This window comes from Bos javanicus, chromosome 27, assembly GCF_032452875.1.
Source record: "Bos javanicus breed banteng chromosome 27, ARS-OSU_banteng_1.0, whole genome shotgun sequence".
In the NCBI taxonomy this organism is placed as follows: domain Eukaryota; kingdom Metazoa; phylum Chordata; class Mammalia; order Artiodactyla; family Bovidae; genus Bos; species Bos javanicus.
This window is the reverse complement of record NC_083894.1, coordinates 2,632,073-2,653,247: the sequence shown is the minus strand read 5'-3', so window position 1 is coordinate 2,653,247 and position 21,175 is coordinate 2,632,073. Positions and strand designations below refer to the sequence as shown.

Genomic DNA, 21,175 nt, shown 5'->3' with positions numbered 1-21,175 from the left:
CTGAGGGATAAGGATAAGAAGCTTACAGAAGCTTCCTGATGGGAGAGACTGACTGTGGGGGAAATTGGGTCTTATTCCAAAATGCAGTTCTTGGGTGCAATCTCAAAAATGACAGAATGATCTCTGTTCATTTCCAGGACAAACCATTCAATATCACAGTAATCTGAGTCCATGCCCCAATCAGTAATGCTGAAACAGCTGAAGTTGAACAGTTCTATGAAGACCAAAAAGATCTTCTAGAACTAACACCAAAAAAAGATGTTCTTTTCATTTTAGGGGACTGGAATGCAAAATAGGAAGTCAAGAGATACCTGGAGTAACAGGCAAATTTGGCCTTGGAGTACAAAATGAAGAAGGGCAAAAGATAACAGAGTTTTGCCAAGAGAATGCACTGGTCATAGCAAATACTCTCTTCCAACAACTCAAGAAACAACTCTACACATGGACATCACCAGATGGTCAATTCCAAAATCAGGTTGATTATATTCTTTGCAGCCAAAGATAGAGAAGCTCTATACAGTTAGCAAAAACAAGAAAGGGAGCCAACTGTGGCTCAGATCATGAACTCCTAATTGCAAAATTCAGACTTAAATTGAAGAAAGTAGGGGAAACCAGTAGACCATTCGGGTATGAACTTACAATTATACAGTGGAAGTGAGAAATAGATTCAAGGGATTAGATCTGATAGACAGAGTGCCTGAAGACCTATGGATGGAGGTTCAAGACATTGTACAGGAGGCAGTGATCTAGACCATCCCCAAGGAAAAGAAATGCAAAAAGGCAAAATGGTTGTCTGAAGACACCTTACAAACAGCTGAGAAAAGAAGAGAAGCAAAAGGCAAAGGAAAAAGGAAAGATATACCCACTTGACTGCAGAGCTCCAAAGAATAGCAAGGAGAGATAAGAAAGACTTCCTCAATGATCAGTGCAAATAAATAGAGGAAAACAAAAGAATAGGAAAGACTAGAGATCTGTTCAAGAAAATTAAAGATACCAAGGGAACATTTCATGCAAAGATGGGCACAATAAAGGACAGAAATGATATGGACTTAACAGAAGCAGAAAATATTAAGAAGAGGTGACAAGAATACACCGAAGAACTATACAAAAAAGATCTTCACGACCCAGATAATCACGATGGTGTGATCACTGACCTAGAGCCAGACATCCTGGAATGTGAAGTCAAGTGGACCTTAGGAAGCATCACTACAAACAAAGCTAGTGGAGGTGATGGAATTCCAGTTGAGCTATTTCAAATCCTGAAAGATGATGCTGTGAAAGTGCTGCACTCAATATGCAAGCAAATTTAAAATACTCACCAGTGACCACAGGACTGGAAAATGTCAGATTTCATTCTAACCCTAAAGAAAGGCAATGCCAAAGAATGTTCAAACTACCACACTACTCCACTCATCTCACACACTAGCAAAGTAATGCACAAAATTCTCCAAGCCAGACTTACACAGTACATGAACTGTGAAATTCAGGATGCTCAAGCTGGATTTAGAAAAGGCAGAGAAACCAGAGATCAAACTGGCAACATCCACTGGATCATAGAAAAAGCAAGAGTTCCAGAAAAACACCGACTTCTGCTTTATTTGGCTATGCTAAAGCCTTTGACTGTGTGGCTCAGAACAAACTGTGGAAGATTCTTCAAGAGTTGGGAATACCAGACCACATGACCTGCCTCCTGAGAAATCTATGCAGGTTAAGAAGCAACAGTTAGAACTGGACATGGAGCAACAGACTGGTTCCAAATCGGGAAAGGAGTACGTCAAGGCTGTATATTGTCACCCTGCTCATTTAACTTATATGCAGAGTACATCATGCAAAATACCATGCTGGATGAAGCACAAGCCGGAATCAAGATTGCTGGGAGGAATATCAATAACCTCAGATATACAGATGACACCACGCTTATGGCAGAAGTGTAGAGAAACTGAAGAGTCTCTTGATGGAAGTAAAAGAGGAGAGTGAAAAAGTTGGTTTAAAATTCAACATTCAGAAAACTAAGATCATGGCATCTGGTTCCATCATTTCATGGCAAATAGATGGGGATACAGTGGAAACAGTGACAGACTATTTTTTGGGCTCCAAAATCACTGCAGATGGTGACTGCAGCCATGCAGTTAAAAGACACTTGCTCCTTGGAAGAAAACCTACGATCAACCTAGACAGCATATTAAAAAGCAGAGTCATTACTTTGCCAACAAAAGTCCATCTAGTCAAAGGTATGGTTTTTCCAGTAGTCCTGTATGGTTGTGAGAGTGGGACTATAAAGAAAGCTGAGCACCAAAGAGGAGAAGGCAATGGAACCCCACTCCAGTGTTCTTGCCTGGAGAATCCCAGGGATGGGGGAGCCTGGTGGGCTGCCGCCTATGGGGTCGCACAGAGTCTGACACGACTGAAGCGACTTAGCAGCAGCAGAGCACCAAAGAATTGATATTTTTGAACTGTGGTGTTGGAGAAGACTCTTGAGAGTCCCTTGGACAGCAAAGAGATCAAACCAGTCAATTGTAAAGGAAATCAGTCCTAAATATTCATTGGAAGGACTGATGCTGAAGCTGAGACTCCAATACTTTGGCCATCCAATATGAAGAACTGAATCATTGGAAACGACCTTGATGGTAGGAAATATTGAAGGCAGGAGGAGAAGGGGACGAAAGGGGATGAAATGGTTGTATGGCATCACTGACTCAATGGACATGAGTTTGAGCAAGCTCTGGGAATTGGTGGTGGACAGGGAAGCCTGGGGTGCTGCGGTCCATGGGATCGCAAAGAATCGGACACAACTGAGCGACTGAACTGAACTGAACTCATACACACACACACACACACATATGTACATGTACCCTCATGCACATATATACATATACACTCATATATATATATCTACACACTCACACACATATGTACATATACACTCATACACATGCACACGTATATATATATATATTTCAGATTGTTGAAATAGCTGATCATAAATTTAAGCATAAGAGAAACTTTGGAGTTTTAATTTTTCTAGAACTTGGATTCTTATCAGTGCTACATTTTCTTTAACTCTTCTGATAACTCCCTATTGCATTTACTGAAGATCTTGATACAGAAAAAAAAATCAAAGACAGCAACCAAAAAACTCAGACTTAGCCACAGGTGACCTGGGTGCCTATAGAGCAGAAGGAGGTCTCACTTGGGAATCAGGTCTGTTCTCCAGCCCCAGGTTTTAAACAAAGTCACTGTGCTAATCCAGGTGAATAATTCCATCTTTCTGACCCTCTTCCTTACCCATAAAATTATATGTTTATATAAACTTTTTCAACCAGTCGTTCCTGCTTTATCTTACTAGGTGTGTATTCTTATTGGAAGCTATGTGGGAAATATTTTAAATGATCTAAATTTAAAATCCATGATGCTTCAAAACCCATAACATCTTCGATGTTGATTGAATAAAAGAAGATCCTTAAATTAGTGATTGCAAAGATTTCCTTTGACAAGTGCTCCTAAGTTGTATGTGTATTTGGGGACATTCCTGTCTTATCACCTTCCATTACTATGGATTCCGTGTGCTCACTCACTCAGTTGTATTCAACTCTTTGGACCCACCAAGTGTAGCCCACCAGGCTCCTCTGTCTATGTGATTCTCCAGGTATGACTACTGGAGTGGGTTGCCATTTCCTCCTTCATGAGATCTTCCCAACCAAGGGATCGAACCCACATCTCTTGCCTCTCTTGCACTGGCAGGCAGATTCTTTATCATTTACAATACCTGGGAAAACCCTGGGTTCCTTACTGTAACTTATTTAAATTCAGAGTTGTTTTTGTTGTTTCATCTCACGGTAAATAAGTCGGGGTCAGAGCTAGTAAATTTAAGAAGGAAGTGCTTATAATAACGTCTTTGTTCATCTTACTAGTTGTTAAAAATTCCTTCCTCTTTGGTACCACTTTCTTGCCCAGCCTTTCAGGCTAGGGTGGTGGGAGGGGGGTTCAGAATGGGGGGCACACATGTATACTTGTGGTTGATACATGTTGATGTATAGAAAAAATCATCACAATATTGTGAAGTAATTATTCTCCAATTGAAATAAATTAACTAATTTTTTTAAAAAAACTGGCTTGTGTGTCCATCCCTGTAGGACTGAGCCTTCTGTTCTGAGTATCTCCCTTAATTCCTTAGTTCTGCAGCCCCTGCTTTTTGACTGATAGTTGATAAATTCATACATTTTATAACAATGGATGCATTGATGCTCTTAGCTAAGGTAATATTTGTCTTGAAACAAAATTTCCTGTGCTTTAAGTAAAATGAATCTTTGGCGAGTGGGGTGAGGGGACTTAAGCTGTGGGAGGTTAAGACCTGAGGTGAGCTATTCCTAACTCTGATTCCAATGAAATCTCAAACCCAAAGAGTCAGTATGGTGATAAATTTGTGATGGTAAAGATATTAATCTATGCTTCCTTCCCCATATTAAATGAAATATAGCACATTACACTGTTCTCTTCACCATGACCGTCTGATAATGTCCATGTGATGAATCTGAGAGCCACCAGACATACCTTCTGGAATAATAAATTTTAAAGATACTGTATTTGACCCATTTTTCATCATCTCTCATTAACTCTTAAGACCAAAACAACTTTGTAAATGTGCCTGTTTATGCCACACATGAGAAATGCTAATATTTAACAGTTTTTATATACCTTTAAGATGAGACACAGAAAAAGAAAAGAAGAAAATTTCATCGCATCTTGTCAGAATAACCCTGAACTTGTCGTTTTTTGTTTTTTGTTTTTTTTCTCTTCAGCTGTGTCCTGTGGAATCCCAGAGTCCCCAGGAAATGGTTCATTTACAGGGAATGAGTTCACACTGGACAGTAAAGTGACCTATGATTGTAATGAGGGCTTCAAGCTGGATGCTAGTCAGCAAGCTACAGCCGTGTGTCAGGAGGATGGATTTTGGAGCAACAGGGGGAAGCCCCCCACATGCAAACGTAAGTGTCCAATGCTCTGCCTGGCTTCACAGATTTAAGGAGGAACAGATACATGGGTGAGAACTCTGTACTCCACAGTGCAAGATCCTTTCCCTCAGCATATGAGCTTTTGTCTCTGGCTTGTGGTCATGTTACATCAGTCTATTCCGTATCAGCCACTCTAACCATCAACATAACCTCTGCGGTCGTGAAGGCGGATCATATGGAATCACATTGGGTCCATCAGCACCTAGACCATGAAATGTACACAGAAAATCCTGGCCTTGCTGCCGTGTTCAGTTTGGAGAGATTCAATCAGGAAGTTATTGAGACATCAAGCACTCTACACAAAGTATTAAAACATAATTCAACAAAGTTTGTTCTGCGTCTCTCATCTCACTGAGTTCCCTGAGTGTCAAGGTGGTGCCTGGGTCTATTTGTACATCACCTGCTCTGTGTAACACACTGATGCTCAATAAATACATCACTGATTTGTGAAATAGGGTGAGTTCTCTGGAAAGCTATTAAGAGTATATGATGATATTCTTAAAAGAATCAGAAGTTTGGACTCATTCTTAAACTGTAGTCTTAAAAAAAAATAATCAACTCCATAACACACAGCCAAAGAGAACAAAAGTTCACACACACACACACACACACACATACACACTTGTACATGCCCACACACACACTGTGTACCACACTTTTCATTGAAGCTATGTTAAACTAGCTTCAAATTGGAAATAATCTACCTATCTAGTTTCTAAAAATTGAAAACTACATAGTATTTCTACTTATACAGTATTTTTACTCTTAAGATATTATATCAAAGTCTTCAATTATAAAATTAATTTATTGACTTTTTTATGTATAGTATTTTGGTCATGTTAAAATTATTTTAACTTTCTAGGTGTGAACATATAAATGTTTACAAAAATAATCAACTTCCCTCCACAGGTTTTATTTTCCTTGCTGTCATTTTAACCTATGTTTTTCTCTTTTGCAAATAATCGTTGCATTTTCAGAAAGTCAGGAAGGCACCACTGAGACAATCCTCATCCCTCAATGAGAATAGTAAAAAGGCCCCCACTGACCTTTTTGCTATCTCCATAGTCTTGCCATTTCCAGAATGTCGTAGAGTTTGGAATCAGTCAGTAGCCTTTGCAGACTGGCTTCTTTCACTCAGTAATATGCCTTTAAGATTCCTCCATGTCTTTTCATGACTCAATGGCTCATTTCTTTTTAGCGAAATAAAATTCCACTGTCTGGATGGACCACACTGTATTTATCCATTCACTACCAAAGGGTATCTTGGTTGCTTACAAATGTTGGCAATTATGAATACAGCTGCTGTATACCTCTGTGTGCAAGGCTTTGTGTAGACATAAATTTTCAACTCCTTTGCATAATTGTAAGGGAGCATGATTGCTGGATCACATGATAAGAGTATGTTCAGCTTTGTAAGAAACCACCACATGTCCTCCAAGGTGACTGTACCTTTTGCATTTCCACTGGCAATGAATGAGACTTCCTGTTGCTCCACAACCTCACCAGCATCTGATGCTGTCAGTGCTGGGGTTTTGACAGTTCCCGTATGTGTGTGCTGGTACACCCTTGTTCTAATTTGCATCTCCCTGATGACATATGATGTAGAGCATCTTTTTACACATTTATTTGCCATCTGTCTGCCTTCTTTGGTGAAGTTTCAAATTAGGTCTTTTGCACATTTTTAATCAGAACATTCATTTTTTGTTGTTATTTTTGTTTTGTTGAGTTTTAAGAGGTCTTTGTATATTTTGGATAAGAATCCTTTATCAGATGTGTCTTTTGCAAATTTTTCCTCCTGGTCTATGACCAGTCTTCTCATTCTCTTGACAGTGTCTTTTGCAGAGTTTTTAATTGTAATCAAGTTTAGCTGATCAGTTCTTTCTTTCATGGAGCATACCTTTTATCTTGTGCCTGAAAAAATTGTCCCCAAAATCAAGGTCACATAGATTTTCTCCTGTGTTATCTTCTAGGAGTTGTGTGCTTTACATTTGGGTGTTTGATCCATTTCAAATGAGTTTTTCTAGAGGGTGCCAGCATTTATTTTTGCATGTAGATCTCCAGTTGTTCCAGCACCATTTGTTGAAAAACTATCTTTTTTCCATTTGTATTGACTTTTGATCAATTGTCAAAAATCAGCTCTGTTTATGTGAGGGTCTCAGGCTCTCTCTTCTGTTATGTTGATCTCTGTGTCTATGTCATGCTGTCTCCTCATTTCTGTTTTTACTAGGAAACTGACCTAATAGAAAAATTTTCAGTTTCCTATAAAATCCATCCTGTTTGGGATTGTAAATATCTCTAGGTACATATTTGATTTTAGTGAAAATGTCCAGGTAGACATGGATACCTCTGTTTTCTTTAAAGCTATAGGGAAATCATTTTGCTTGAAGATAATACAGCTCATTGGGGGTCACAGACACACAGTCCCTGTGGTATTTATTTTAACCATGGAAGCTTTATCCTTAGCTTAACTGAAAGGTGTCTCTCATGGGGGCCTGTTCTTCCTCAGGATAGAGAAGTGAACATGCACAGTCAGTCTGTCACTATAATGCCAGTTCAGTTCTTCCTGAATATATGTAGGACAGAATGCCTTTCAGTATAAACACAGACTTTTTCTTTTTTTTTTTTTAATATCTGTATGAGTCATGTTTATGTTAAGGCAACTCTTCATTGGGTAAAACAATGCACAACTACACCTTCATCTCAAAAATTCTAATGCAAGTGGTTTATTGTTGTTTATAGTCACTCAGTTGTGTCCGACTCTTTGCAACCCAATGGGCTGCAACACAAGAGGCTTCCCTGTCTTTCACCATCTCCCAGAGTTTGCTCAGGCTCAGGTCCATCTAGTCGGTGATGCCATCCAACCATCTCATTCCTCTGTCATCCCCTTCTCCTGCCTTCAATCTTTCCCAGCATCAGGGTCTTTTCCAGTGAATCAGTTCTTAGCATCAGGTGGCCAAAGTATTGGAGTTTGAGCTTCAGCATCAATCCTTCCAATGAATATTCAGAACTGATTTCCTTTAGGATTGACTAGTTTGATCTCTTTGCAGCCCAAGGGACTCTCAAGAGTCTTCTCCAGCACCACAGTTCAAAAGCATCATTTCTTTGGTGTTCAGCCTCCTTTATGGTTCAACTCTCACATCTGTACATGACTACCAGAAATACCATTGCCATATATGGACATTTCTCAACAAACTGATGTCTCTAGTTTTTAATACACTATCTAGGTTTATCAAAGTTTTTCTTCCAAGGAGCAAGCATCTTTTAATTTCATGGCTGCAGTCACCATCTGCAGTGGTTTTGGAGCCCAAGAAAATAAAGTCTGTCAGTGTTTTCATTTTTTCACCATCTATTTGACATGAAGTGATGGGACCGGATGCTATGATCTTAGTTTTCTGAATGTTGAGGTTTTAGCCATCTTTTTCACTCTCCTCTTCCTGCCAATAAATAGATTAGCATTCTAGATATTCACCATGAGTGGTTACTATGTGAGAATTATGAGAAAAAGAAGCACAACATAGCTTTTTGAGTCTCAGGTTGAGGATGGAGAAAGAAGAGGCTCAAAGAGAGGGAAACAGACAGCATTTCTTGAATTCCATTGGGAAAGTGGGTGAGGTCTCCCTAAGTCTGAGAGTCACTCTTAACAGGAGACCTGAAGGTGCCCTAGCTCACCTGTGCTCTGCCAGGACCTCAGCCTGACTGTCTGCACGGGGTTTTGGACAGACAGAATGATGTAAGCTCTACGGGAGAGAAGACAGACAGACAGACATAGAGAAGGTAACGTGAGTGCCTGGTCAGTCTTTATGGAGGAGGCAGTGCTCCTGTGGGGACTGAGCTAGGTCTGCTGAGATGACAGTGATGACCTACACCCGTGTTTTGAGTGGTAATTCTAAACACTTGTCTATGTTGCATCATATAGTGATACTAACAGTCCTCTGGAGAAGGTAGTGTTTTCTCCTCTTGCTAAATTCATACAAAGTAAATAACTGAAATATCCAAAGTTCACAATTTGTAACCAGATACATTTGATAGGTCACATCATGAAAACGTCTGGGGAAGCATTTTGTTGTGGTCATGGTGTCCTGTTGAAGGTCCCCTGCTACCACCGGTAAAGCCATGTGGTGACCGTTTGGTTTGGCACCAAAGCTCTGGGCATCCCAAAAGCACAGTGGCCGTGACCTCCCCAGGCCTGCCTGGGGGCCCAGTGCATTGTGCTGTGGCCTGAGCGCAGGCCCTTCATCTCATGAGCCCGTAAAGAGACAGTTTAAATATCAAATAGATCTCATGATAAGCGGGGGTGATAAGGAGAAGACATATGAGAGTTCCCACACTTGTGAAATACGCCCAGAGATCAGACGTCCTAGGATGTTCCTGGCTACCCACAGCCAAGAAGAGAGCTCAGAACCACAGTCTGGACCCCCAGTTCTCTCCTCCGAGCCATCCTCCTCCCGCCCTGCATTTGCTGCATCATGTCCCGTCACCTCCACCCACTCCACCCAGTACACTCGTCTGCCGGCTCAGGCCCCACATACACCAAGTCACCACCGACAGTCTCCTTCCACACAGCCACCGGCTCCTCATTTAAGCACGTACAAATCACAACATGACACTTCACTGCTTAAATCCTCCCAGGAGTTCTCCTGGCAATTAGGATGAAATTCATTAATTTGATTATTTTGCACTCACTTCTGCAAAAGGCAGATCTTATGGAGAGGCCACCTAGGAACCTGAACCAGCTTGACCAAGCGGAGACATAGGTTCAATCCCTGGGTCAGGAAGACCCCCTGGAGAAAGAAATGGCACCCCACTCCAGTATTCTTGCCTGGAGAATCCCATGGACAGAGGAGCCTGGTGGGCTACAGTCCATGGGTCACAAAAAGCTGGACATGGCGTAGTGACTAAACCATCAGCACCACCTGGGAACCTGCCCCAGCTCAAGTTTGAGACTGATGCCCATTTAGGCATTAAGGGGCACACCATATGGATGATAGCTCATGTAAGACTGGTCTCAGACTCCCGTATCTTCCAGGCTAGATGCCCAAAGCTTTACACAAATTGACCCTTTTAATTCTACTGAGGAAGGCAGTTTTGTTATCCCAGCATCTAGATATGAACCAGGATGAAGTGGTTACGTTGACCAAACCCACAGACAAAGTAGCCGAGTCGTGGTTCGGTTCCGGGAGACCCTATTCCTAAACTCTGTGGTTCTGCCTCTTGGAATTGATTTCTCTCATGATTTTTAAGTCTCATAAAAACCAAGAGCATAAACAGAAGGAAAAGGTGCTACTTTAATCTAACATATAATTCATTCTAAAAAGTATTAAATAGCTGATGGTAAGGAGGGAGTAAAGTTATGTTTGAATATTGTAGCAGAACCAAGTGATTTCAAAGACAATGTATATTCATGCCTAAAATTTTCTGTGAAAATCAGGAATGAGAGGTCTTTGGCAGTTCAAAGGCACATGTTACATCAATTAAGAGAGCTGCTTTGTGCTCACATAAAGCATTATGTTACGGCACATAGAGTGGTTTCATTTATGAATATATTTGATTTTTCTGTTTTAAATGCACATCTAGATGTGCAACTGCTTTAAAGTTGTAATGAAAAAATTAAATAACAAAACAGTTTCTTACATACACATGAGGTCCCCAGCCTAAGAAAGTTATTTGTTCAGTTAAATGATTGTTAAATGGGAAAAAGCCAATTTGCATTTTAAAGCCTTTTTTGACACTGACTGGTACTTGTTCAGTAGGACAGGAAGATAAATATAATATTTATAGTAAAATGGGAAATCAACCTTAAATTTGCTAAGTACAGTCTCAAACTTTCAAGTATTTTTCCCTTTGTTTATTAGACTTCATTAAAATTCCTTGGTGTTCAAAGGCTGGAAAATCTATTTAATTTTTTGAGGGGAAGATTTATCTTTTTCACATTTTTTCAATTGAAGAAATTGAGCAGAGTAAGCATAAAACTTTTTCTCTTAGTCAGAAAGTTTGGTTACTATTAAATTCTGAGATGTGTATTTCCCCAAGGCCAGTTCCTATGTTGGTACGACACAGTTTGTATAAGTTTCTTTAGCATCTGAAAAATATGTAGATCAGTACTGGAACCTCAAGAGATAAGAAGCACTTCAGCTTTGATAAGTAGTAACTGTAAATGGTAAATAAACTGAGTTCATGTTGCCCTTGGGTTTACTAGAATGAAGATTATAATAAATAACTGCATTTCAGTTCGCATGCATCCCCCAGTTGTACAAATCTCAGGGCAGACGTTTGAGGTTCATTCTTTCCATTTTAATTATTTACCGAAGCTGGATTTGGACCATTGACGGCATAAATGATGCTCATGCCGTGATGAACTAGGGAGAGCGGCTGGGATGAGTGTCCCAGGTCTGCTGGTCTGACAGTGATGAGCAAATGTGCTCCTCGCCCTCTGCTTTCAGGAGAAAAACAAAACCACTAAGATTACCTGCCAACAGTAAACAAAATCCCAATGTGCGGGGGACTTTTTCCTCTTCCAGTTAAAGTTATCAGAGAGACAAGTTTTTCATTAATAATATATTAAGGACCTGCTCCACCTTGGGCACCATGAGGACATTAAGTGATTAAATCCAAGGTATATACATTTAAGGAAAGAAGGAGTAAATTAAAGCCACACGAAACAGCTTTATATCATCTGCAAATAGCCCAATCGAGGAACAAAGATTGCACATAAATTATCTATTTGTGCATATGTATGTCTGCACTCACTTGTCTGTAAAGGATTTATACACATAGTCATACATAACACACATATGTGTATGCATGTGGTGCTGTGCTGTGCTTAGTTGCTCGGTTATGTCTGACTTTGTGACCCCATGGATTGTTTCAGGCTCCTCTGTTCATGGGGATTCTCTAGGCAAGAATACTGAAGTGGATTGCCATTCCCTTCTCAAGGGGATCTTCCCAACCCAGGGACTGAACATGGGTCTCCTGCATTGCAGGCAGATTCTTTACTGTCTGAGCCAATGTTGAGGTATTTATCCCTTTAGCCCCTCAAAACATGGCCTTATCATACTTGTGTTTCTTTATTAATTATTTCTGTTTTCATGTAGAGTTCCAATTATATCATCATTTAACAATTGGATGAGCGTCATTTAATCATAGATCGTATTGCTAAACTGAGCGTCAGACCAGCTGTTCACCTGCATTGTGGACTTTCTCTCTGTGCTAAGCGCTTGCTGAGCACTCACCCGCATTCCATCTTCAAGTCCCTGTAACAAAAAGTCACCATTGTTATTGCTGCCCTCAGGGGGTGCATGAGTGCCCACCCAGGGCTGCAGGGAACCCCAGCCAGAGTCAGGCCTGTGCTTGGCCCTTGGCTGCCAGCCACGTGGTGCTGGACTGCTGTGTCCTGTGTGTGCGGTGGCTGTAGAGGGTCCTTCTTGCCTGCACTGGGCCTTAACAAGAGATATCAGTTAAGATGTTAGCAAAGCTGTGGGAGGAAGGCCAGGCCACCCCTGATCTGAATGCAAATTCATCATGGCAAGCTACAAATGCATTTCTAAAATTATGTATTAAAGCTCTGTGGGGAGGAGTGGTGAAAGCTCCATGTGCAAGCTGTGAGCCCTTAGCTCTCTCCCAAGACTGCGGTCAGCTGTGAAATGAAAGCCCGGATCAAAGGGGCATTTTTTTTTTAAATTGGAGGACAGTTGCTTTACAGTGGTATGTTGCTCTCTGCCAAACACTAACACCATTCAGTCATAATTATACTTCAACCCTCTCTCTCACCTCACCCCATGCCTCTAGGCCGTCACAGAGCTGGCCTCCCTGTGCTCTGTGGCAGCCTGCCGCCAGGGAACTACTTTAAGCACGGTGGTGTCCACGTGTCAGCGCTGCTCTCTCAATTCGCCCCTCCCTCTCCTTCCCCAGCTAGCTGTGTGCACCAGTCCATTCTCTGTGCCGCAACAGGCAAGACGGGCGGGTGGCCCAGGGGCGAGTGCCCCTTCCCAAGGTCCAGTCTCATCCTCGGGGCTCTGAGACCTGTCCATGTGCCTAGTGTGAGCTCAGGAAACGGAGTGAAAAGCGGGGAGGGGGACGCCCTCCCACTCCTGGACAAGGTGTTGGTGGATCGCAAGTACCTCATTAGCCCGCACGAAGTGGCGAGCGGCTCACTGACTGTAGGGCCGGATCCAGCTGCTCACCCTCTGGAGGCAGCATTCTGTGGGGCGGGCGTGGGCTCTTCCAAGCAGGGCAGGCCTCTGCCAGTCTGCAGAAGCTGCTTACTGGAGACCACCAGTGGGTGACAAACCTCTCTGCTGCACATTGTGGGGAAAGACCGTCTTAAGGCTGCATCTCACTGTTGTGCAAACGTTTCACGTTCTTTTAGGACTGTGATGCTTTGGGGGAAGTAAGCTGTTTAAAGGACTCAGATTCTGTCATTTCAGTTGTGTTTTCAGTCCTTTATTTTCAGGGCCATGTATGTTCTACTCTGTATAATGTTCCCATCTCTTTTATTTCATTTCCAAAGATTGAATATAGGTTCCTCTAGCTTTTTGCATTTTAGTTAGAATTGTGAACTACGAACAGCTCCCCGTGGCTCCCTGATAAATATGAGAAAGTGGGGTTTGCACAGAGGTTGAAGAATGGGAAATGCAGGGTTTGTGGTACCCAGGTCCTTTATGGCCCCTGAGCACCGGCTGTGTTTGTTATTCCTCTCCACATTAACACTGCTCAAGGGCAGGTGTAGCTTTGGTTCACGTCTGTAAGTTTATAAATATTTCTAGAATGAATGAATGAATGGACCGTCCGCAGTGTGGTCTGATGCCACTTAATTTGCTCGCTCTCTTTCCCTCATTTGTTGTTCTTGTCAAACACCTGACCACTGCTCAGTGCAGGACGTGGTCTCCTCTCAGACAGGAGCTGCATGGGGCCCCCTCTTTCAGACCCCTCTGAAGACCATATATCATCAGTTCCAATGAAGACTCAGTGACCTGAAGTGACTTGCAGTGAATTTAGTTTAGAAAACACTCCTAAGTCAGAAAGCCTGGGTCACCATGGAACCCCTCTTACATGTTCTTTTTGCAGACACTTGGATTAGAGGTACTACCTTCAGGGGCTTCCATGGCTGTCCAGTAGTTAAGACTCAGTGCTCTCACTGCTGGGGCCCCAGGTTTGATCCTTAGTCCAGGAGCTAATCTCCCACAGGCTATATGTACATCACAGCCAAAAAAAAAAAAAAAAGAGAGAGAGAGATGGAAAAAAGAAAAGCATTCAATTTTCATCCTTTCCAAGGGTTGGTTTAAACTCATTTCATGTAATTATAAAATTAGCTATGATATGTAATTTTTTAAATGATTTTTTTTTATGGAACCTGGATTGAAGAATTGAAAACAAAAATCTAAACATTTGCCACTTAGGATCACTAAGTGGAAGAGGTTATTTCAATATTTTCTTGTTGAAATCAGATTTCATGGGTGGCATTTAGGCTGCAGAATATTGGTTATTGGACACAGTTCTAGTTAGTGATGTAAATGTTCTCCTAACTTTTTTTTTTAAATTAAGTCCGACCACAGTAACAAAATGACAAAAAGCCCAGGGCAGGGAAAAAATGTGCGATCTCATGAAGGTTTTGGAAACTCTGCAAGAATGGGCAGAAATCTGGCAATCCCAGATCACTGAGAACTTGAGAGTCCTGAGAGTCCAGGCTCAGGCATGAACCTCGGAGGAGAAAGGACCAGCTTGTCTGTGGTCTGTGCCTCTCAAGAGCCAGTAACTTGGGTGAGCCTGTGAGCAACACCTGACAAGCTCATTTCAAAACTCTATCTATCCACCTGCTCTTATTCTAAATAACTCATAGCTAATCATGCAGTCATCTGACTAAGCTCTGAGGTTAAAGCGCTCATTTAAAAAGAATGATCGCCCTTAGGAATTCCAGGCTCTCAACCTAGCCTTTCTGGAAAGGCTTTCTTACAGGGCCATGTTGAAGTCAGATGGCATGAAATGCACTGACCTCAGAGTGGTACCCTGGGCATCCCCACTTCATGCCCCTGACTTACCGAAGCCAAAGCAGTGTGCTCCTCTGCTTTCGAGTCAAAAGAACCAAGGCTAGCTCAGCCTGTCCCCAGCCAGCAAGTACAGACTGTGAGTGGAACCTTGAAAGCTCTGCTGGGTTGTGAACACAAGTAGTTACGTTGTTGTTGTTTTTGTTTAGTTGCTCAGTTGTGTCTGACTCTTTGCAACCCCATGGACTGTAGCCCGCCAGGCTCCTCTGTCCATGGAATTCTCCAGGCAAGAATACTGGAGTGGGTTGCCATTTCCTCCAGGGGATCTTCTCGACCCAGGGATCAAACCTACATCTCCTGCTTGGCAGGTGGATTCTTTACCACTGAGCCACCCCAGGAAGTCCCCACAGATAGTTATGAGTCTGATTAAATCATTTTACTCCAGTGGCATCAGATCATAATTTTATAAATCTAATTAAATGTTCTTGAACTGAACGTGGTAGCAGAAAGCACTCGCGCACATTGACTGTGATGGGGGAAGTCTGTTACAGAGAGAAGACGCCTGCACCCCTGCATCTCGATTAGAATTTCACAGAAGATTTATGAGCAGGACCTGTAATTCACGAGAGGGGAGGCCAGAGGGCTTTATTCATGGTGGCACCCCTGCCGCTGTCTGAATATCTGAAACAAAACAACTGTCAGCCTGCCTGGTTCGCCACTGGTGGGACGACTCTGTCATAAATCAGAACCACTCATGGTAAAATGAAAAGTCAGTCTCTCTTGAGCAAAATGTGAAATGTTTGGTGTTGTCTCTGCAACATTCACAAAATGGAAAAACTGCATCCTTTCTGCACAGAAACTTTATTGTCTGTGCCTTCAGTGGGTATAATTTGAGAAGAGTACTTCTAAATAGTACTTTAGGCGTTTTAATACCAAACTGCATCAACCATGTCAACCCTTAATAGGAGTGACCATGTGACTCGAGAGTGGCTATTTATACATCTGCTCTTGAATTTTTTTGAAATAGAAGAAAATTATTCCATATAAGTTGTGTGCCTTTTTTTTTCCAAGGTGATAGAAGATAATCTGTATTTCTGTTTTTAAAAAAGGAAGGAATATGAGATAAACTGGCAGATGGAGCACTTTCTATCAATCCAGCTAAAGCTGCCTGTTATGGAAAATGTTTAATTTAACTAAATTTGACCTGGCAGTTGGCTCACTTACATTGTCATAAGTGCTATTTGATAACATCGATGAAAACAAAACACTTTCTTTTACTACAGTTCCAGATGGACCAGCATTTTAAAGCATTCTTTAACAGTTGTCCTTACTTAGGTGATATTCACATGCTGATGTGCCCGCAGTCCTCGCTGCTGTAATTGGTGTCACTGGTTTTAGTCACTTACAGAGTAAATACCCTTGTCAACTGGTGGAGGGGACGACAGGCCCAGAGGTGCGCAGGTAGGGGTCCTGCCTGGGCTGGGGCAGGACCTGCCCGAGCCTGCTCGGTCCTGCCCGAGCTCACTGGCTGGTCTGTAAAATACTGATGACAACAACCACACCACCGGTGTGCCCTGACCCCGTGTGCCTGTGAGGATCACTTAGTGTGAAATTACATATACCCTTAGACATGCAGTGTGAAAAAGGCGTCTATTTCTGGAAACACTGTGCGAGCACATCTGTGGAAGCAGCAGGACTCACATGGCCCGTGACTTCAGGCAGCTAGGGGGCTGGCCGGTGCCTGGGGAAACCCCCGTGGATGCTAGCCCAAGATGGTTCTGTTAGGAAGAACAAACTTCTTTCTCTGAGAATGTCAGCTCAGCCGCCCGCAAGCTGCTTTGCTGCCTTCTGACTGCACCTGGGCCCTGTCACTGTGGGTCTCAGGGAGATGCGCTTGGTCACTCGCTGGCCTCTGAGTGGCAGGGCCGCCCCAAGCACAGTGACAGCCCGCCTGGCAAAAGCCGTCTGCAGGCGCCCAGCCCCGCTCCCCCGCCCCTCTGCCAATGCCCAACTTCTTCCTGTTCCCATCTGCTCCTCGTGTCTCGGCCCTGGCTCCTGGCTCAGCTATACGGAGACTGTCAGTCCGCACATTCCTCAAGCTTTGCCTTATTCCATGATGTCTGATGTCATGAAAGGAAAATATCCCTATCAGGTAAAGTACTCAGTTCTCTATACATTTCTCATGCAGCTCCCTCCTGTAGCCTGTGTTTCTGTTCTCTTTCCCTTTTTTTAACCCCTCAAAGTATTGATGCTGTGGGAAGGAATTTTAAAACATAAGAACACAAAGAAGACGTCTAGTTTTCCTAAATAATCTCCTGTTAAATTATTAGGCATTGATTTATGTAATCTTTTATATTTATGTCTTATATTTGTATAATCAACATTGATATTGTTCAGTTGCTCAGTCGTGTCCGACTCTCTGTGAACCCATGGACTCAAGTCTACCCTGTCCTTCACTATCTCCCAGAGTTTTCCCAAACTCATGCCCATTGAGTCAGTGATGCCATCCAACCATCTCATCCTCTGTCGTCCCCTTCTCCTCCTGCTCTCAATCTTTCCCAGCATCAGGGTCTTTTCCAGTGAGTGGACTCTTCACATCAGATGACCAAAGTATTGGAGTTTCAGCTTCAGCATCAGTCCTTCAATGGTTATTCAGGGTTGATTTCCTTTAGATTGACTGGTTTGATCTCCTTGCTGTTCAAGGGACTCTCAAAGAGTCTTTCCAGTACCACAATTCAAAAGCATCAGTTCTTTGGCACTCAGCCTTCTTTATGGTCCAACTCTCACATCTGTACATGACTAGTGAAAAAAACATAGCTTTGACTAGATGGACCTTTGTTGGCAAAGTGATATCTCTGCTTTTTAATACACTGTCTGGGTTTGTCATAGCTTTTCTTGCAAGGAGAAAGCATCTTTTAATTTTGTGGCTGCAATCACTGTCAGCAATGATTTTGGAGCCCCCCAAAATAAAGTCTGTCACTGTTTCCACTTTTTCCCCATCTATTTGCCATGAAGCAATGGGACTGGACGCCATGATCTTACATAATTTGTGTATGTGTATGTGTGTATATGTGTGTGTGTACACAGTTGTGTGATGTATGTATACATATATTTTTGTGTCACAAGGCAACATGTTCTTTCATTGGCACTTAGTTCAACTGTTGCAAATTTTTGTCTGAAAAAATATTTTCTCAACTTTCAGTTTTTTCCAGAATATATTCTTTTTTTGAAAGAAAATGCTCTTTGTGATCATCAGGCCAATGCTGCTAAATCCTTTGACTCCTTGTTTAGTTTTTCTCTGGCCATCAGTAAAGTGTGTAAAACCTGGAAACTACAGAAAAGAGTGAAAAAGGACGAAAAAGGCACTGGCAGTCTCCCTGCCCACAGATGCCCCATCGACTGTCCTCACATCATCCTCTCATTTCCCTTTCACCACTGAGGTCTGAAGCCCGCGTCCTAGGAGACCCTGGGGCTCTGCCCTCGTGTGTGTGTGTGTGTGTGTGTGTGTGTGTGTGTGTTCTCCAAACCGGAAGTGTCCGTTTTCAGCCTCCCCTCAGATCCAGCCATGGAGCAGACCCCCCAACACAAAGTGTGCCTCCTCCAAGTCCTCCTCATACGTCTCCACAAAGACAGACCGACTCACAGATGGCACGTTTCCACAGCACACCTGATTCCTGGTTGTACTACACGGGCACAGGCTTTAAATGGGGTGGTGCTGGCCCAAGGAACAGACCGATGGCAGAGAATACAGACCCGGGGACGATGTTGGTTGGTCTTTTGACAAAGTGAACATGGCATCCTAATGAGGGGAGACACAGAGGTCTTTTCAATATGTGGCTCAACAGGACACTCAAATGGGAAAGTGAGTCTGAACCTGCCCCACAACGTAGACACAACCAAGGCAGGATGACAACAGGCTAAATGGAAAAGGTGGAACATAAATCTGTGAAAAGACAACTTCCCCTTTCCACCAGCCCACTGGCATGAGCCTGGAATCAGGTAAAGACTTTGCAAGCTCACACACACACAAAAAAATAATAACAAAGGAAAAAGTAGATATATGTTAAGTTTTAGTACTTTTATTCTTCAAAACCTATGTTTAAGAGCCTGATAAAGGCAAACTTAGAAAGGGTAAAGATATTTGAAGGATGCGTATTAAGGATTGATTAAGGAGTTCCATTGAGAAGAAGGCAGAATGTCAAATAGATAGCACTTACCCCACACCAGGACATATAACTTTTCAAAATAAAAAGACCAGCTACCTGCATCAACAGAGATGCTAGGCCAGTGGGACTCTAATGCACTGCCGGTGAAGGTGGTGAGCTGACATAGTCTCCTTGGAAAAGCATTTGGTTGTGTGTCCTAAAGTTGAAAATATCTTAAGAGCCAGTAGGAGTTCCTCCCTAGAAAAATATCTACAGGCTGGCATAAGATTTTCATCTAAGGACATGCTCAAAGCTACACTTTGTAAAAGCCAAGAATGCGAGACGACCCCAGTGGCTACCATTAAGGAATGGATACATTGATCCATGGAGAATATATAGAAATGCAAAGAAGCCCTACAGCTGTATGGTTTAACATGAGTTAGTTCCAAAAGCATAATACTGAAGTCAGAAGTAAGAGACCACATGGGCTTTTAATGAAGAAGCAGTAGGAGATTAATATTTCAATGAAATTGGGTCAAGTGCAGGCAGGTGGAGTTTCCCCACGATTCAGAGCTGACTGATGGGTGGGGAAGGTGCCTGTGAGAAAGGAACGCAGTGACCGAGGGTGGGAGCTGAGGGTGAGCTCATGAGAACACTTCTCAGGTTTCTGATTTGGGGGCCGGGACTGCTCCTCAGCATGCCTCCAGGAGAATGGGCAGGCATGCCGGGCATGCAGAAGTGTCTGGTCTGGTTCCCTTACAAGGCCCCCAGGTCCGGTGCAGAGCTATGGCTCCCTTGCTTCCAGGTCAAGTGCGTTGTCTATGAAATCTTGGTTGGCAGGTCAGGGCAGGGGGATCCTTTCATGGGGATGTTTGCCTTGTTTTGTAAGCAAAGATCCACATGTAGGGAAGCTTACCAAGAGGGGGTCCAGTAACCACAGTTTGCAGGGACCAGTCTTCTGCTATCGTCTTGGTTAGCATAACTCAGATATCACCACCTGAAAAACGTAGTAGGCTTTAGACTCAGACATTTCTGTATACTCTCTTCCTTGAAGTGTCTTTGAAAATATCAAATAAAATCACATCTGCAGAAATTTCTGGAAAGCTCTACCCTTCCCCTCTCTTCCTTTAGTAAACAAAGGGCAAGATAGACTTTGGATAAATATTTATTCTTTTTTTCTTTTTTACTCTCAGTTTCTACTCATATGCTTTATTGCCTCAGTTTCTTTGTGGGTTTTTTATTATTGTTGTTGTTTGTTTATTTGTTGCTTTTGCTGCCACAACATTTTTTTTGGCATGTTACTTTTCAGAGGGCACATACACTCACACAAACCCTCATATACAGACACACTCTGTGTCACCAGCACTTGATTTAAGTTGGACATTAATCTCAAAAAAAGAAAAAAGAAAACTATGGAAGGACATACTGTTTACAATAAAAGAGCTTAGAGCCTAGCAGAAAGACAGAGAGGCAAGCAAACAATTAAACCAGAATCAGATAATTACAAAGCAAAAGAGGTGATCATGTGGAATTTGGAAACCACTGCTGTGGATAATATTAGTGGAAGAAAGCTTCTGTTCCATTGTGTACGCCAACACTGAATCCTTCTTGGCAGAAATAGAGTTTATAAAAGATTGTTCAGTAATTAAAAACAATCAAGTTAATTCTAGAAGCACCGTCTTGGTGAAATGAAGTGAATTTTATTTGAAATGTGCTGTAGGATTGAAATTAAGTTATGGATTTGTAAAGTTAAAGACATTAAAGTCTTCTCAGAAATGGCTGTCATGCCTGGAATTCTAAAGGTAATCTGGTTAGGAAAAAAAATTATTTGTATCACTAGGTAAAACACACGAATATACATGTAAATTTTAGGTAATTGTTTTGTCTTAAAAAATATATGCATGTAAATTTTAGATAATTGTTTTGTCTTAAAAAATATATGCATGTAAATTTTAGGTAATTGTTTCGTCTTAAAAAATACCTACGAGAACTAGATTTAAGGATTACTTTTTTCTGAAGTAATTGTTTTGGTTGTGCT

The 21,175-nt window shown here is 42.1% G+C and overlaps 1 protein-coding gene across 1 annotated transcript in view; it reads left to right on the top strand.

The window, feature by feature from the left end:
• CSMD1 (CUB and Sushi multiple domains 1) overlaps positions 1-21,175 on the top strand; it is a 2,072,278-nt gene that overhangs the window by 1,968,868 nt on the left and 82,235 nt on the right. The window contains exon 50 of the mRNA XM_061404066.1: positions 4,800-4,985. Within this exon, the coding sequence (XP_061260050.1) occupies positions 4,800-4,985 (186 nt within the window). The remainder of the gene's footprint in view (positions 1-4,799; positions 4,986-21,175) is intronic.